We start from the raw sequence: 18,066 nt of genomic DNA on the forward strand, positions 1-18,066 counted from the left end.
GCCAAACATCCCAGTATGTGCAACAAGCAAAGCCCCCCCAGCATTTGACCCAACTACATACCAGTATGCGCAACAAGTAAAGTCCCCCCCAGCATTTGGCCAAACTACATACCAGTATGCGCAACAAGTAAAGCCCCCCCAGCATTTGGCCAAACATCCCAGTATGTGCAACAAGCAAAGCCCCCCAGCATTTGACCCAACTACATACCAGTATTTGCAACAAGCAAAGCCCCCCCCCAGCATTTGGCCAAACATCCCATATATCCAAGCATCCGCAAACACCTCAGTCATCCTCAACATTTACAGATAGTACATTAGATAATGTACTTGAAGGTCAATTTAAAGATACTTTGCCAGCTAATACTCTGTCACAGGAACGTACTCCTGACAAAACCCAGAGTTTACAGTTTACAGAAATATTTAAATGTGGTGATCAAATATATCTAGTGATGTTAACAAGACATATTTCATATGACGATGTTGAAAATATTATGGTTACTGCTTTTGTTATAGGATATTGAGTTGGTGTAAACACGGATCTACCTATTTTTTTTAATTTTAAAGGCTTGTTTAATGCCTCATAGCTATATGCACACTTAACAATGTTCTGAAGTAAATGTGCACTTTACTGTTATTTTTTTTTAATACTATTGTTTGGTTTTGAATTGTGTTTTATTTTGTAAGAAATATGGAATTAAGGCTTTCAAACTTTGTATGCAAAACAAATTTTTTGAACCTTTCAAATATTAAGTCTTCGTATTTATTTCAATAACAATAACTCACAGTCCCCTTATACCACATCCCCACCTTTGCATAACATCATTAATGTGTGCCAGCATAACGTCCACTTTTAATGACAAAACTGTTTTTCTATGTAAAACTCTGAAAAACCCTGCTCTTGTCTGAAAGGGGTATACCCGGGAATTTCCCGGGCAGACACTGTAGTGTGAAACGGGGGTCTTGACTAAATACCCGGGATTTTGCACTGGAGAAATTCCCGGGTCTGAGCAGGAAATTTCCCGGTTTGTATGTCTGAAAGGGGTATAACTGAGCACCTGGGTAATACCATGCTGCACTGCAGGGGGGAGGGGGGGACGTAAGATGTGCAGTGAGATCAGACTTGGGAATAGTGTAAGAAAGAGCCAGTAACTGAGCACCTGGGTAATACCATGCTGCACTGCAGGGGGGGGGAGATGTAAGATGTGCAGTGAGATCAGACTTGGGAATAGTGTAAGAAAGAGCCAGTAACTGAGCACCTGGGTAATACCATGCTGCACTGCAGGGGGGGGGGGGGATGTAAGATGTGCAGTGATATCAGACTTGGGAATAGTGTAAGAAAGAGCCAGTAACTGAGCACCTGGGTAATACCATGCTGCACTGCAGGGGGGGGGGGGAGATGTAAGATGTGCAGTGAGATCAGACTTGGGAATAGTGTAAGAAAGAGCCAGTAACTGAGCACCTGGGTAATACCATGCTGCACTGCAGGGGGGGGGATGTAAGATGTGCAGTGAGATCAGACTTGGGAATAGTGTAAGAAAGAGCCAGTAACTGAGCACCTGGGTAATACCATGCTGCACTACAGGGGGGGGGGATGTAAGATGTGCAGTGAGATCAGACTTGGGAATAGTGTAAGAAAGAGCCAGTAACTGAGCACCTGGGTAATACCATGCTGCACTACAGGGGGGGGGGGATGTAAGATGTGCAGTGAGATCAGACTTGGGAATAGTATAAGAAAGAGCCAGTAACTGAGCACCTGGGTAATACCATGCTGCACTGCAGGGAGGGGGAGAGATGTAAGATGTGCAGTGAGATCAGACTTGGGAATAGTATAAGAAAGAGCCAGTAACTGAGCACCTGGGTAATACCATGCTGCACTGCAGGGGGGGGGGGAGAGATGTAAGATGTGCAGTGAGATCAGACTTGGGAATAGTATAAGAAAGAGCCAGTAACTGAGCACCTGGGTAATACCATGCTGCACTGCAGGGGGGGAGATGTAAGATGTGTAGTGAGATCAGACTTGGGAATAGTGTAAGAAAGAGCCAGTAACTGAGCACCTGGGTAATACCATGCTGCACTGCAGGGAGGGGGGGGATGTAAGATGTGCAGTGAGATCAGACTTGGGAATAGTGTAAGAAAGAGCCAGTAACTGAGCACATGGGTAATACCATGCTGCACTGCGGGGGGGAGATGTAAGATGTGCAGTGAGATCAGACTTGGGAATAGTGTAAGAAAGAGCCAGTAATGAGCACATGGGTAATACCATGCTGCACTGCAGGGAGGGGGGGGATGTAAGATGTGCAGTGAGATCAGACTTGGGAAGAGTGTAAGAAAGAGCCAGTAACTGAGCACCTGGGTAATACCATGCTGCACTGCAGGGGGGGGGATGTAAGATGTGCAGTGAGATCAGACTTGGGAATAGTGTAAGAAAGAGCCAGTAGCTGAGCACCTGGGTAATACCATGCTGCACTACAGGGGGGGGGGGGATGTAAGATGTGCAGTGAGATCAGACTTGGGAATAGTGTAAGAAAGAGCCAGTAACTGAGCACCTGGGTAATACCATGCTGCACTACAGGGGGGGGGGGGATGTAAGATGTGCAGTGAGATCAGACTTGGGAATAGTGTAAGAAAGAGCCAGTAACTGAGCACCTGGGTAATACCATGCTGCACTGCAGGGGGGGGGGGAGATGTAAGATGTGCAGTGAGAACAGACTTGGGAATAGTGTAAGAAAGAGCCAGTAACTGAGCACCTGGGTAATACCATGCTGCACTGCAGGGGGGAGGGGAGATGTAAGATGTGCAGTGAGATCAGACTTGGGAATAGTGTAAGAAAGAGCCAGTAACAGAGCACCTGGGTAATACCATGCTGTACTGCAGGGGGGGAGATGTAAGATGTGCAGTGAGATCAGACTTGGGAAGAGTGTAAGAAAGAGCCAGTAACTGAGCACCTGGGTAATACCATGCTGCACTACAGGGGGGGGGGGATGTAAGATGTGCAGTGAGATCAGACTTGGGAATAGTATAAGAAAGAGCCAGTAACTGAGCACCTGGGTAATACCATGCTGCACTGCAGGGAGGGGGGAGATGTAAGATGTGCAGTGAGATCAGACTTGGGAATAGAGTAAGAAAGAGCCAGTAATGAGCACATGGGTAATACCATGCTGCACTGCAGGGAGGGGGGGGATGTAAGATGTGCAGTGAGATCAGACTTGGGAATAGTGTAAGAAAGAGCAAGTAACTGAGCATCTGGGTAATACCATGCTGCACTGCAGGGAGGGGGGGGATGTAAGATGTGCAGTGAGATCAGACTTGGGAATAGTGTAAGAAAGAGCAAGTAACTGAGCATCTGGGTAATACCATGCTGCACTGCAGGGGGGGAGATCTAAGATGTGCAGTGAGATCAGACTTGGGAATAGTGTAAGAAAGAGCAAGTAACTGAGCATCTGGGTAATACCATGCTGCACTGCAGGGGGGGAGATGTAAGATGTGCAGTGAGATCAGACTTGGGAATAGTGTAAGAAAGAGCCAGTAACTGAGCACCTGGGTAATACATGCTGCACTACGGGGGGGGGGATGTAAGATGTGCAGTGAGATCAGACTTGGGAATAGTGTAAGAGAGAGAGCCAGTAACTGAGCACCTGGGTAATACCATGCTGCACTGCAGGGGGGGGGGGGGAGATGTAAGATGTGCAGTGAGATCAGACTTGGGAATAGTGTAAGAAAGAGCCAGTAACTGAGCACCTGGGTAATACCATGCTGCACTACGGGGGGGGGGGATGTAAGATGTGCAGTGAGATCAGACTTGGGAATAGTGTAAGAAAGAGCCAGTAACTGAGCACCTGGGTAATACCATGCTGCACTGCAGGGGGGGGAGATGTAAGATGTGCAGTGAGATCAGACTTGGGAATAGTATAAGAAAGAGCCAGTAATGAGCACCTGGGTAATACCATGCTGCACTGCCGGGGGGGGGGGAGATGTAAGATGTGCAGTGAGATCAGACTTGGGAATAGTGTAAGAAAGAGCCAGTAACTGAGCACCTGGGTAATACCATGCTGCACTACAGGGGTGGGGGATGTAAGATGTGCAGTGAGATCAGACTTGGGAATAGTATAAGAAAGAGCCAGTAACTGAGGCACCTGGGTAATACCATGCTGCACTGCAGGGGGGGGGTAGATGTAAGATGTGCAGTGAGATCAGACTTGGGAAGAGCGTAAGAAAGAGCCAGTAACTGAGCACCTGGGTAATACCATGCTGCACTGCAGGGGGGGGGGGGGGGGGAGATGTAAGATGTGCAGTGAGATCAGACTTGGGAATAGTGTAAGAAAGAGCCAGTAACTGAGCACCTGGGTAGTACCATGCTGCACTGCAGGGGGGGGGAGATGTAAGATGTGCAGTGAGATCAGACTTGGGAATAGTGTAAGAAAGAGCCAGTAACTGAGCACCTGGGTAAAACCATGCTGTACTGCAGGGGGGGAGATGTAAGATTGGCAGTGAGATCAGACTTGGGAATAGTATAAGAAAGAGCCAGTAACTGAGCACCTGGGTAATACCATGCTGCACTGCAGGGGGGGGAGATGTAAGATGTGCAGTGAAATCAGACTTGGGAATAGTATAAGAAAGAGCCAGTAACTGAGCACCTGGGTAATACCATGCTGCACTGCAGGGAAGGGGGAGATGTAAGATGTGCAGTGAGATCAGACTTGGGAATAGTGTAAGAAAGAGCCAGTAACTGAGCACCTGGGTAATACCATGCTGCACTGCAGGGGGGGGGGAGATGTAAGATGTGCAGTGAGATCAGACTTGGGAATAGTATAAGAAAGAGCCAGTAACTGAGCACCTGGGTAATACCATGCTGCACTGCAGGGGGGGGGGGGGGATGTAAGATGTGCAGTGAGATTAGACTTGGGAATAGTGTAAGAAAGAGCCAGTAACTGAACACCTGGGTAATACCATGCTGCACTGCAGGGGGGGGGGGGGGATGTAAGATGTGCAGTGAGATTAGACTTGGGAATAGTGTAAGAAAGAGCCAGTAACTGAACACCTGGGTAATACCATGCTGCACTACAGGGGGGGGGGGGATGTAAGATGTGCAGTGAGATCAGACTTGGGAATAGTGTAAGAAAGAGCCAGTAACTGAACACCTGGGTAATACCATGCTGCACTACAGGGGGGGGGGGGGATGTAAGATGTGCAGTGAGATCAGACTTGGGAATAGTGTAAGAAAGAGCCAGTAACTGGGCACCTGGGCAATACCATGCTGCACTGCAGGGGGGGGGGGGGATGTAAGATGTGCAGTGAGATCAGACTTGGGAATAGTGTAAGAAAGAGCCAGTAACTGAGCACCTGGGTAATACCATGCTACACTGCAGGGGGGGGGGGGGGAGATGTAAGATGTGCAGTGAGATCAGACTTGGGAATAGTGTAAGAAAGAGCCAGTAACTGAGCACCTGGGTAATACCATGCTGCACTACAGGGGGGGGGGGATGTAAGATGTGCAGTGAGATCAGACTTGGGAATAGTGTAAGAAAGAGCCAGTAACTGAGCACCTGGGTAATACCATGCTGCACTACAGGGGGGGGGGATGTAAGATGTGCAGTGAGATCAGACTTGGGAATAGTATAAGAAAGAGCCAGTAACTGAGCACCTGGGTAATACCATGCTGCACTGCAGGGAGGGGGAGAGATGTAAGATGTGCAGTGAGATCAGACTTGGGAATAGTATAAGAAAGAGCCAGTAACTGAGCTCCTGGGTAATACCATGCTGCACTGCAGGGGGGGGGGGAGAGATGTAAGATGTGTAGTGACATCAGACTTGGGAATAGTGTAAGAAAGAGCCAGTAACTGAGCACCTGGGTAATACCATGCTGCACTGCAGGGGGGGGGGGATGTAAGATGTGCAGTGAGATTAGACTTGGGAATAGTGTAAGAAAGAGCCAGTAACTGAGCACCTGGGTAATACCATGCTGCACTGCAGGGGGGGGAGATGTAAGATGTGTAGTGAGATCAGACTTGGGAATAGTGTAAGAAAGAGCCAGTAACTGAGCACCTGGGTAATACCATGCTGCACTACAGGGGTGGGGGATGTAAGATGTGCAGTGAGATCAGACTTGGGAATAGTGTAAGAAAGAGCCAGTAACTGAGCACCTGGGTAATACCATGCTGCACTGCAGGGGGGGGGGGGATGTAAGATGTGCAGTGAGATCAGACTTGGGAATAGTGTAAGAAAGAGCCAGTAACTGAGCACCTGGGTAATACCATGCTGCACTACAGGGGGGGGGGGGATGTAAGATGTGCAGTGAGATCAGACTTGGAAATAGTGTAAGAAAGAGCCAGTAACTGAGCACCTGGGTAATACCATGCTGCACTACAGGGGGGGGGGGGAGATGTAAGATGTGCAGTGAGATCAGACTTGGAAATAGTGTAAGAAAGATCCAGTAACTGAGCACCTGGGTAATACCATGCTGCACTGCAGGGAGGGGGGAGATGTAAGATGTGCAGTGAGATCAGACTTGGGAATAGTATAAGAAAGAGCCAGTAACTGAGCACCTGGGTAATACCATGCTGCACTACAGGGGTGGGGGATGTAAGATGTGCAGTGAGATCAGACTTGGAAATAGTGTAAGAAAGAGCCAGTAACTGAGCACCTGGGTAATACCATGCTGCACTACAGGGGGGGGGGATGTAAGATGTGCAGTGAGATCAGACTTGGAAATAGTATAAGAAAGAGCCAGTAACTGAGCACCTGGGTAATACCATGCTGCACTGCAGGGGGGAGGGGTAGATGTAAGATGTGCAGTGAGATCAGACTTGGGAATAGTGTAAGAAAGAGCCAGTAACTGAGCACCTGGGTAATACCATGCTGCACTGCAGGGGGGGGGGAGATGTAAGATGTGCAGTGAGATCAGACTTGGGAATAGTGTAAGAAAGAGCCAGTAACTGAGCACCTGGGTAATACCATGCTGCACTGCAGGGGGGGGGGATGTAAGATGTGCAGTGAGATCAGACTTGGGAATAGTGTAAGAAAGAGCCAGTAACTGAGCACCTGGGTAATACCATGCTGCACTACAGGGGGGGGGGGATGTAAGATGTGCAGTGAGATCAGACTTGGGAATAGTGTAAGAAAGATCCAGTAACTGAGCACCTGGGTAATACCATGCTGCACTGCAGGGAGGGGGGAGATGTAAGATGTGCAGTGAGATCAGACTTGGGAATAGTATAAGAAAGAGCCAGTAACTGAGCACCTGGGTAATACCATGCTGCACTGCAGGGAGGGGGGATGTAAGATGTGCAGTGAGATCAGACTTGGGAATAGTGTAAGAAAGAGCCAGTAACTGAGCACCTGGGTAATACCATGCTGCACTACAGGGGGGGGGGGATGTAAGATGTGCAGTGAGATCAGACTTGGGAATAGTGTAAGAAAGATCCAGTAACTGAGCACCTGGGTAATACCATGCTGCACTGCAGGGAGGGGGGAGATGTAAGATGTGCAGTGAGATCAGACTTGGGAATAGTATAAGAAAGAGCCAGTAACTGAGCACCTGGGTAATACCATGCTGCACTGCCACCACCAGCCGCCTCGTCGTTGGTCAGTTACATTGTGTTATTCAGGAGAGCGACAGTACGCTTACACCAGCTGCCTCGTCATTGGTCAGTTACATGGTGTTATCCAGGAGAGTGACCGTACGCTTACACCAGCCGTCTCGTCATTGGTCAGTTACATGGTGTTATCCAGGAGAGTGACCGTACGCTTACACCAGCTGCCTCGTCATTGGTCAGTTACATGGTGTTATCCAGGAGAGTGACCGTACGCTTACACCAGCCGCCTCGTCATTGGTCAGTTACATGGTGTTATCCTGGAGAGTGACCGTACGTTTACACCAGCTGCCTCGTCATTGGTCAGTTACATGGTGTTATCCAGGAGAGTGACCGTACGCTTACACCAGCCGCCTCGTCATTGGTCAGTTACATGTGTTATCCAGGAGAGTGACACTACGCTTACACCAGCCGCCTCGTGATTGGTCAGTTACATGGTGTTATCCAGGAGAGCGACATTACGCTTACACCAGCCGCCTCGTCATTGGTCAGTTACATGGTGTTATCCAGGAGAGCGACATTACGCTTACACCAGCCGCCTCGTCATTGGTCAGTTACATGGTGTTATCCAGGAGAGTGACCGTAAGCTTACACCAGCCGCCTCGTCATTGGTCAGTTACATGGTGTTATCCAGGAGAGTGACCGTACGTTTACACCAGCCGCCTCGTCATTGGTCAGCTACATGGTGTTATCCAGGAGAGCGACAGTACGCTTACACCAGCCGCCTCGTCATTGGTCAGTTACATGGTGTTATCCAGGAGAGTGACCGTACGCTTACACCAGCCGCCTCGTCATTGGTCAGTTACATGGTGTTATCCAGGAGAGTGACCGTACGCTTACACCAGCCGCCTCGTCATTGGTCAGTTACATGGTGTTATCCAGGAGAGTGACCGTACGCTTACACCAGCCGCCTCGTCATTGGTCAGTTACATGGTGTTATCCAGGAGAGTGACCGTACGCTTACACCAGCCGCCTCGTCATTGGTCAGCTACATGGTGTTATCCAGGAGAGTGACCGTACGCTTACACCAGCCGCCTCGTCATTGGTCAGTTACATGGTGTTATCCAGGAGAGTGACCGTACGCTTACACCAGCCGCCTCGTCATTGGTCAGTTACATGGTGTTATCCAGGAGAGTGACCGTACGCTTACACCAGCCGCCTCGTCATTGGTCAGTTACATGGTGTTATCCAGGAGAGTGACCGTACGCTTACACCAGCCGCCTCGTCATTGGTCAGTTACATGGTGTTATCCAGGAGAGTGACCGTACGCTTACACCAGCTGCCTCGTCATTGGACAGTTACATGGTGTTATCCAGGAGAGTGACCGTACGCTTACACCAGCCGCCTCGTCATTGGTCAGCTACATGGTGTTATCCAGGAGAGTGACCGTACGCTTACACCAGCCGCCTCGTCATTGGTCAGTTACATGGTGTTATCCAGGAGAGTGACCGTACGCTTACACCAGCCGCCTCGTCATTGGTCAGTTACATGGTGTTATCCAGGAGAGTGACCGTACGCTTACACCAGCCGCCTCGTCATTGGTCAGTTACATGGTGTTATCCAGGAGAGTGACCGTACGCTTACACCAGCCGCCTCGTCATTGGTCAGTTACATGGTGTTATCCAGGAGAGTGACCGTACGCTTACACCAGCCGCCTCGTCATTGGTCAGTTACATGGTGTTATCCAGGAGAGTGACCGTACGCTTACACCAGCCGCCTCGTCATTGGTCAGTTACATGGTGTTATCCAGGAGAGTGACCGTACGCTTACACCAGCCGCCTCGTCATTGGTCAGTTACATGGTGTTATCCAGGAGAGTGACCGTACGCTTACACCAGCCGCCTCGTCATTGGTCAGTTACATGGTGTTATCCAGGAGAGTGACCGTACGCTTACACCAGCCGCCTCGTCATTGGTCAGTTACATGGTGTTATCCAGGAGAGTGACCGTACGCTTACACCAGCCGCCTCGTCATTGGTCAGTTACATGGTGTTATCCAGGAGAGTGACCGTACGCTTACACCAGCCGCCTCGTCATTGGTCAGTTACATGGTGTTATCCAGGAGAGTGACCGTACGCTTACACCAGCCGCCTCGTCATTGGTCAGTTACATGGTGTTATCCAGGAGAGTGACCGTACGCTTACACCAGCCGCCTCGTCATTGGTCAGTTACATGGTGTTATCCAGGAGAGTGACCGTACGCTTACACCAGCCGCCTCGTCATTGGTCAGTTACATGGTGTTATCCAGGAGAGTGACCGTACGCTTACACCAGCCGCCTCGTCATTGGTCAGTTACATGGTGTTATCCAGGAGAGTGACCGTACGCTTACACCAGCCGCCTCGTCATTGGTCAGTTACATGGTGTTATCCAGGAGAGTGACCGTACGCTTACACCAGCCGCCTCGTCATTGGTCAGTTACATGGTGTTATCCAGGAGAGTGACCGTACGCTTACACCAGCCGCCTCGTCATTGGTCAGTTACATGGTGTTTCTGCATTTACTCCATTATTTGTATTGCTTTAGTTTTCCTAATATCTGTGGTATTAGTCAGTTTTATTACCGCAGAGCACTAGTTTGTTAACAGGCTATGATATATTCTGCTTTTATTGGCGGGTGTAAGCTGATATACTGCACAGCACAGGAGGTGACACATTTTCTTCATCCCCAGTATAACCCATTTTTCCCATTTAGCCGTCTCCCTCACTGAGATGTTTTCCCTGTAATGTAGGCTGGTCATGGTGATAGGTAAGCCACGCCCCCTGCAGGCAGCCGAGACGCTAGAGGCCGGCTGCTAGTGATGACGTCACCGGTGCTGAACAGAAGGCACGTGGAAGAGTGGTGCACAATGGTGAGTAGCTATATATATATATATATATATATATATATTTATTGTGACGCAGTCAGATTCGGGGGTCCCTCTCCTGGGTAGGGGACTCCTTCCTTACACACACAGCAGCTGGGAAACAGTACGCCAGACTGGATGCAAGTACAAGCTGGTCGGCGCCAGTCTTTATTGTACAATGTCAGAAATAACACAAAGAAACCATAAACATAAATCCTAGCCCTGGCCGGGCTCTAACTTTACAGGTAGTTCCCTCACTACCAGAACCTGGCAGGGCCTAATGCCCTCACCAGCAACAAGGGCACAGCACAACACTCACAGTTAGGTTTCCAAGTGTCTCTGAGCAAACTCCCTGTCTGCTCTCCCAGGTGAGACAATCAGCCCTCAACACACTAGGCTTATATTGGCCACTCTCAGGTGGAAACCCTAACAAGCCTGTTACCAGGCTGCGAGAACCAAAACCTGGAGTGGCCGTGGGTGGAGCCCTCCCTCTCCTCTCACCCACAACCCCCAGGTCCCAAACCGGCTTTTCAAAAAGCCGAGACTCAAGCCTGCTACACTGCAGACTTTCTCCTGGGGGTTTAAAACACATAAGACAGGAATCTGGGACAAATGTACCTGCCACAGACCACTTTACCAGTGATCCTATCACAATATATATATATATATATATATAAATATATATGTGTGTTTATTGTATCTGTAACTTTGATGATGTCTTGATAAAAGAGGGTCGGCCTCTGAAACGTCGACTTCCACCGCCGTGTGGTCTACATTATTTACTGTCTTTTCTTCGGAGTGTCATTTAAGTCTTGTTGTGTATATATGTACACATACACACAAAGCATTGTGCAAAAGTTTTAGTCAGGTGTATGGAACAATAAAAATGCTTTAAAATAAATAGAAGTGTTAATAGTTTATTTTTATCAATTAACAAAATGCAAAGTGAATGAATAGAAGAAAAATCGAAATCATTTGGTGTGACCGCCCTTTGCCTTCCAAACCGCATCAATTCTTCCAGGTACACTTGCACACAGTTTATGAAGGAACTTGTTCCAAACATCTTTTATTTATTTTAGTACTTCATTAATACCAACTCTTAAGCAACTTTTGTCAATTATTTATTATCTTAAAAGCTTGTTGTTTCCATACCTGGATCCATGACTTGTGCTCTGGCTGCAGAAACAGAGGCTCCTGTAGAGCTGCTGAAACTACAGAGCGACCTCCAAATATAAAGACATAGAATGTACCTGTAAGAGGGAGGAATAGAATGCTCATTATATGTATACATCTATTATTAATAATATACAATATAACCTTCTCGCGCCACAGACTTTGCTACTAAGCCGCACCAAAATACAAATACTTAGTACCTAGTACAGTATTTGTGAACTAAGATACAAAATTGCGGAAAAAGAACAGAAAAAAGTAGCAATGGCGGGCGGATACGTGCGCTCCTCACCATGCAGAACCATGCGTTATCCTCACAACAGACCTCCTAGTACACCGTGCTCAGCATTACTGAGGTCATGGGTTCAATTCCACCACGGCTCTTAATGTGTCTACACACAGCGATTCTTTACCCGATTTGGCAGATTTCGACGAATCGCAACGACAAATCGTGTAAAAAATGTCTTCACTCACGATGCCAATGCGCGTCCCCGCTCGTCTTACATCGCATCTTCAGATCTGCCGTGCTGTAGGGCAGATTTGCCAATATGGGACACGATGTGGTGCCGATCGTGAGTACTTTTTATCTCACGATCATCGTACGTCACGGAATTTGACAGACAGGACCCAGTACACGCCCATCCTCCATCTTGTGCAGCATCGTGAATAGAAGGAAAAGGACGCACGATTGGGAGCCTCCACACTGAAGTCTGGATTTCAGCACTTTGGGGAGTATAGGTACCGTATTAATGCAACCCCACTGCCCACCAATGTGTGCCACCCACCTACCCACCAAAGTGTGCCACCCACCTATAAATGCATGACCCAGCCACCGCCTGCCGGAATGAGGCGGGCGGTGGCTGGGTCATGCATCAACCCTACTGCCCACCAATGTGTGCCACCCACCTACCCGCCAATGGGTGCCACCCAACTATAAATGCACGACCCAGCATACGCCTGCCGGAATGAGGCGGCCGGTGGCTGGGACATGCATTAACCTCCCATGCCCATCAATGTGTGCCACCCACCTATAAATGCATGACCCAGTCACCGCCCACCAGAATGAGGCAGGCGGTGGATGGGTCATGCAGCAACCCCACTGCCCACCTATGTGTGCCACCCACCTACCGACCTAATGCCCATTATTTAAATTTCCCACCAATTGTGAGGATTCCCGTGTGTTGTTTGGTAAACTCACGATGTATCGGGCACGATCTCAGGATTTGGACTTCCGACACGATTCACAATAGATCGTGAAATCGTGAATCAAATTGAAGCCTTTTTGACCTAATCGTGCTCACGACTGTCGGGGAGCGTTCAGGGGAAATCGTACACAATGTCGGATCGTCAGCACATCGCTATGTGTGTAGGCACCTTAACTCTGGAGAGTTTGTATGTTCTCCATCTGCTTCTGTGGGTTTCCTCCGGGTGCTCCATTTTCATTCCACACTCCAAAATATTTTGATAGGTTAATTGCCCCATAAAAAAAAAAAAAATATATATATATATATATATACACGTGTGTGTGTGTGTGTGTGTGTGTGTGTGTATGTGTGTATGTGTGTATGTGTGTGTGTGTGTGTGTGTGTGTGTGTGTGTGTATGTGGATATAGATTGTAAGATCCACTGACATGAATGGACAAATATTCTCTGTAAAACTCTGTGGAATATGTCCGCGCTAAATAAATAACTCTTATATAAATTCCTTTTCAACAAAAAACCCTAGTACACTCTACGTGAGCGGACGCAGGATTGAGTAGAAAGTAGCAGGAAAAAGTACACAAGGTGGGTCCAATACGAGAGACCCTCTCCAGGCAACATTACGCTTCATCTGCGATCTGCAGTACATAGTACACAAGGTGGGTCCAATACGAGAGACCCTCTCCAGGCAACATTACGCTTCCTCTGCGATCTGCAGTACATAGTACACACGGTGGGTCCAATACGAGAGACCCTCTCCAGGCAGCGTCACGCTTCCTCTGCGATCTGCAGTACATAGTACACAAGGTGGGTCCAATACGAGAGACCCTCTCCAGGCAACATTACGCTTCCTCTGCGATCTGCAGTACATAGTACACACGGTGGGTCCAATACGAGAGACCCTCTCCAGGCAGCATCACGCTTCCTCTGCGATCTGCAGTACATAGTACACAAGGTGGGTCCAATACGAGAGACCCTCTCCAGGCAGCGTCACGCTTCCTCTGCGATCTGCAGTACATAGTACACAAGGTGGGTCCAATACGAGAGACCCTCTCCAGGCAGCGTCACGCTTCCTCTGCGATCTGCAGTACATAGTACACAAGGTGGGTCCAATACGAGAGACCCTCTCCAGGCAGCGTCACACTTCCTCTGCGATCTGCAGTACATAGTACACAAGGTGGGTCCAATACGAGAGACCCTCTCCAGGCAACATTACGCTTCATCTGCAACAAAAAACTAAACCTAGAAAGCGATTTGCAAACTGAAACAAAAGACGGAGGAAAAAGTATCAGGAGAAAGTAGCAAAGTAAAGAAAAATGTGCGCAGCGTGGGAATGGCGCCAGGCTTCTTGTGGCACACGGTGGTAGAGAGAGGTGTATGAGGACAGCGTGGGTATGGCACCAGGCTTGTTGTGCCACACGGTGGTAGAGATAGGTGTATGAGGACAGCGTGGGTATGGCGCCAGGCTTCTTGTGCCAAACGGTGGTAGAGAGATAGGTGTATGAGGACAGCGTGGGTATGGCACCAGGCTTCTTGTGCCACACGGTGGTAGAGATAGGTGTATGAGGACAGCGTGGGTATGGCGCCAGGCTTCTTGTGGCACATGGTGGTAGAGAGATAGGTGTATGAGGAAAGCGCGGGTATGGTGCCAGGCTTCTTGTGCCACATGGTGGTAGAGAGAGAGGTGTATGAGGACAGCGTGGGTATGGCGCCAGGCTTCTTGTGGCACACAGTGGTAGAGAGATAGGTGTATGAGGACAGCACGGGTATGGCGCCAGGCTTCTTGTGGCACACAGTGGTAGAGAGATAGGTGTATGAGGACAGCACGGGTATGGCGCCAGGCTTCTTGTGGCACACAGTGGTAGAGAGATAGGTGTATGAGGACAGCGCGGGTATGGCTCCATGCTTCTTGTGTCACACGGTGGTAGAGAGATAGGTGTATGAGGACAGCGTGGGTGTGGCGCCAGGCTTCTTGTGGCACACAGTGGTAGAGAGATAGGTGTATGAGGACAGCGTGGGTATGGCACCAGGCTTCTTGTGCCACATGGTGGTAGAGAGATAGGTGTATGAGGACAGCACGGGTATGGCGTCAGGCTTCTTGTGCCACATGGTGGCAGAGAGATAGGTGTATGAGGACAGCGTGGGTATGGCGCCAGGCTTCTTGTGCCACACGGTGGTAGAGAGATAGGTGTATGAGGACAGCGTGGGTATGGCGCCAGGCTTCTTGTGCCACATGGTGGTAGAGAGATAGGTGTATGAGGACACATCTGTTTGGCCACATATCCTATCCCCAAAGTGCACCAAATAGCCCTGATCTGCGCGCCACAGACAGACGTAGCCACGCCACGTGACTTTTCGTTAAAATATGCATTTTAATCTGTGACTTTATACCAATCTTTTATAATAAAAATACTAATGGTAAGTATTTAGTATCATCATTACGCTGCCTCTGCGATCTGCAGCACATTGTACACTACAGTATATGCAGATATCTATGCGCGTAAGAAGAGCCAGGAAATAGAATGTAAGCAGGGGAATCGCTCTGACTTAGCACCAGGCATCTCATACTTGTACGAGGACATCCGTACTTAGATGAGAGAACATATGGATGTATCAGGATGGACACAAAGGCAGTGAAATAGGGAGGATGGGAGTAGTGTATTCATTATATAACACAAGTATGTTATTACATTAATTGTAGACCCTGTAGACCCTGGAAGGGTTTATTCAATTATTCAGAGTATGGCTAAAAAATGCCTTCAAAAGGTGAACAATAAATGAAACATTATTACCACAGAGAGAAACTTCGGTTGCAGAGTGTCTCCAACGCAAGAGCTCAGGACGCAAGTCTACCGTTGTTACCGTTACACCGTGGGTCACTGTATCATAGCTGAGGATCTGAGCTCCACGAGCAGGACAGGAGGGAGAGAATCGCCCACCCACAGCCAAGATAGTGCCACCCTTCAGCAGCGTGAGGGAGTGCAAAAGGCGCCCATCTGAGGAGAAACAACCAAATAGATATCATTCAGCATTAAACATAAATATAACCTGTGAACCAAGAAGCTTTATTCATGTTTCCTCCTTTGCTGTTTGCTGGGAATTTACACAAATTACTGATTAAATGTTACTATTTCTGTAGGGAGATACAGCCTTCACTGTACTAAATTATTGTCGCCATTCAATAACTACCCCATCAACATCCCCATTCTATTCTACCTTAGTCCCACCTTTACATAGCTCACACACTGCACTACTGTATGTACTAACAGCGTCCTGACACAGACATGTATGCCAATAGGTCCTGTGTGTCCTCTGACCTCTCTCTGTCTATATCTAGTCTCCTTTATGTGCTCTACCATAGGTAAAGCCAAGTGTAATACGTTACCACTATATAAATCATTGTCTGATGCTGAGAGCCTGTACTCTGCTATCACTGATTATTATTACATTTTATTTATAGGGCGCCACAAGTGGTCCGCAGCGCCGCACATACAGTAAAGGGTACTGTACTGTAACCACATAATTTCTAATATTATTTCATATACTGTAGTCTTGAGTCAGTGATTTATGTGACAAGCTTATGTTTTACACTATACTAGTTAAGTCTACTCTGCATTAGTTTGCCTACGTCTGGCCACCTTTTACCATGTGACAGGTCAAAGGGTTGAATCCTCCCTTTTAGCGCTGCAGTATCTGTGTTTTACGGTTATGACTAGAGTAGGGGGCTGCGGGGGACCTGTGACATCACACCCACGTGACCCGGCATGAAAAGGGAGGGGTGGGGATGCTAACAGGGGACCAAAAATGTCCCCTCGCTACAAATATTTAATCCCTCTCTATGCCCTCGTGGATGGTAAAGCAGGAGCGGTCACGTGGTGGATACGTCACAGAGGTCCTTTAGCCACATAGGATCTAGCATCAACCATGTTTTACATGCTGACAGGCTGTGTAAGTCTTCTGAACCCCACAGGGCTAATATCTTCTTACCGCTTACACACACTCATTTGCAGTATATTCTCTTATTTTGTGATCAGAAGTACAGTGACCTACTCTGCAGGACCACAAGCGTTTTATATGGACAATCATTCCTGGCTTTGTTAATAAATATACAAAGTTCCAGAAAACTCATTGTCTGTGGATTAAGAGATGAACTTGGTTTAGCTATCTGAATAGTTACACACTGCTTACGTGTAATGAGGGTCAGAATAGGTACACAGAACATTACAGTAACCAAAATATAATCAGAACACAAGTAACAATTAGCAACACAATTCTCCATACACAGTACAGCTCTGAAGGGGAAGGCTGTCATAGAAGTGCTAGAGAAGAAGGCTGTAAGACAGTGGGGAATGGAGGAGAGACTGCAGGCATGAGGACGCTTGGTGGGTCAGAGGGAGACAAAGTGATGGAGGAGAGACTGCAGGTATGAGGAGGCTTGGTGGGTCAGAGAGAGCACACAGTGATGGAGGAGAGACTACAGGTATGAGGAGGCTTGGGTCAGAGAGAGCACACAAAGTGATGGAGGAGAGACTGCAGGTATGAGGAGGCTTGGTGGGTCAGAGAGAGCACACAGTGATGGAGGAGAGACTGCAGGTATGAGGAGGCTTGGTGGGTCAGAGAGAGCACACAGTGATGGAGGAGAGACTGCAGGTATGAGGAGACTTGGGTCAGAGAGAGCACACAAAGGGATGGAGGAAAGATTGCAGGCATTAGGAGGCTTGATGGGTCAGAGAGACCACACAGTGATGGAGGAGAGACTGCAGGCATTAGGAGGCTTGATGGGTCAGAGAGAGCACACAGTGATGGAGGAGAGACTGCAGGTATGAGGAGGCTTGATGGGTCAGAGAGAGCACACAGTGATGGAGGAGAGACTGCAGGTATGAGGAGGCTTGGTGGGTCAGAGAGAGCACACAAAGGGATGGAGGAGAGACTGCAGGTATGAGGAGGCTTGGTGGGTCAGAGAGAGCATACAAAGGGATGGAGGAGACACTGCAGGTATGAGGCAGCTTGGTGGGTCAGAGAGAGCACACAAAGGGATGGAGGAGAGACTGCAGGTATGAGGAGGCTTGGTGGGTCAGAGAGAGCACACAAAGGGATGGAGGAGAGACTGCAGGTATGAGGAGGCTTGGTGGGTCAGAGAGAGCATACAAAGTGATGGAGGAGAGACTGCAGGTATGAGGCGGCTAGGTGGGTCAGAGAGAGCACACAGTGATGGAGGAGAGACTGCAGGTATGAGGCGGCTTGGTGGGTCAGAGAGAGCACACAGT

General features: G+C 48.6%; 1 protein-coding gene across 2 annotated transcripts in view; it reads right to left on the reverse strand.

Moving 5' to 3' along the window:
- LOC148474224 (tRNA wybutosine-synthesizing protein 4-like) overlaps positions 1–18,066 on the reverse strand; it is a 289,412-nt gene that overhangs the window by 75,520 nt on the left and 195,826 nt on the right. For both annotated transcript variants that reach the window (XR_015872909.1, XM_088458915.1), the window contains exons 11-12: positions 15,592–15,795; positions 11,582–11,679 (exon numbers count right to left, since the gene is read on the reverse strand). Coding sequence is in view for 1 of the 2 variants with exons in the window: in XM_088458915.1 (XP_088315041.1) it covers positions 11,582–11,679; positions 15,592–15,795 (302 nt within the window). In the remaining variant the exon portion in view is untranslated. The remainder of the gene's footprint in view (positions 1–11,581; positions 11,680–15,591; positions 15,796–18,066) is intronic.

Source organism: Taudactylus pleione, unplaced genomic scaffold, assembly GCF_031769625.1.
Source record: "Taudactylus pleione unplaced genomic scaffold, aTauple2 ptg000867l, whole genome shotgun sequence".
Classification (NCBI taxonomy): domain Eukaryota; kingdom Metazoa; phylum Chordata; class Amphibia; order Anura; family Myobatrachidae; genus Taudactylus; species Taudactylus pleione.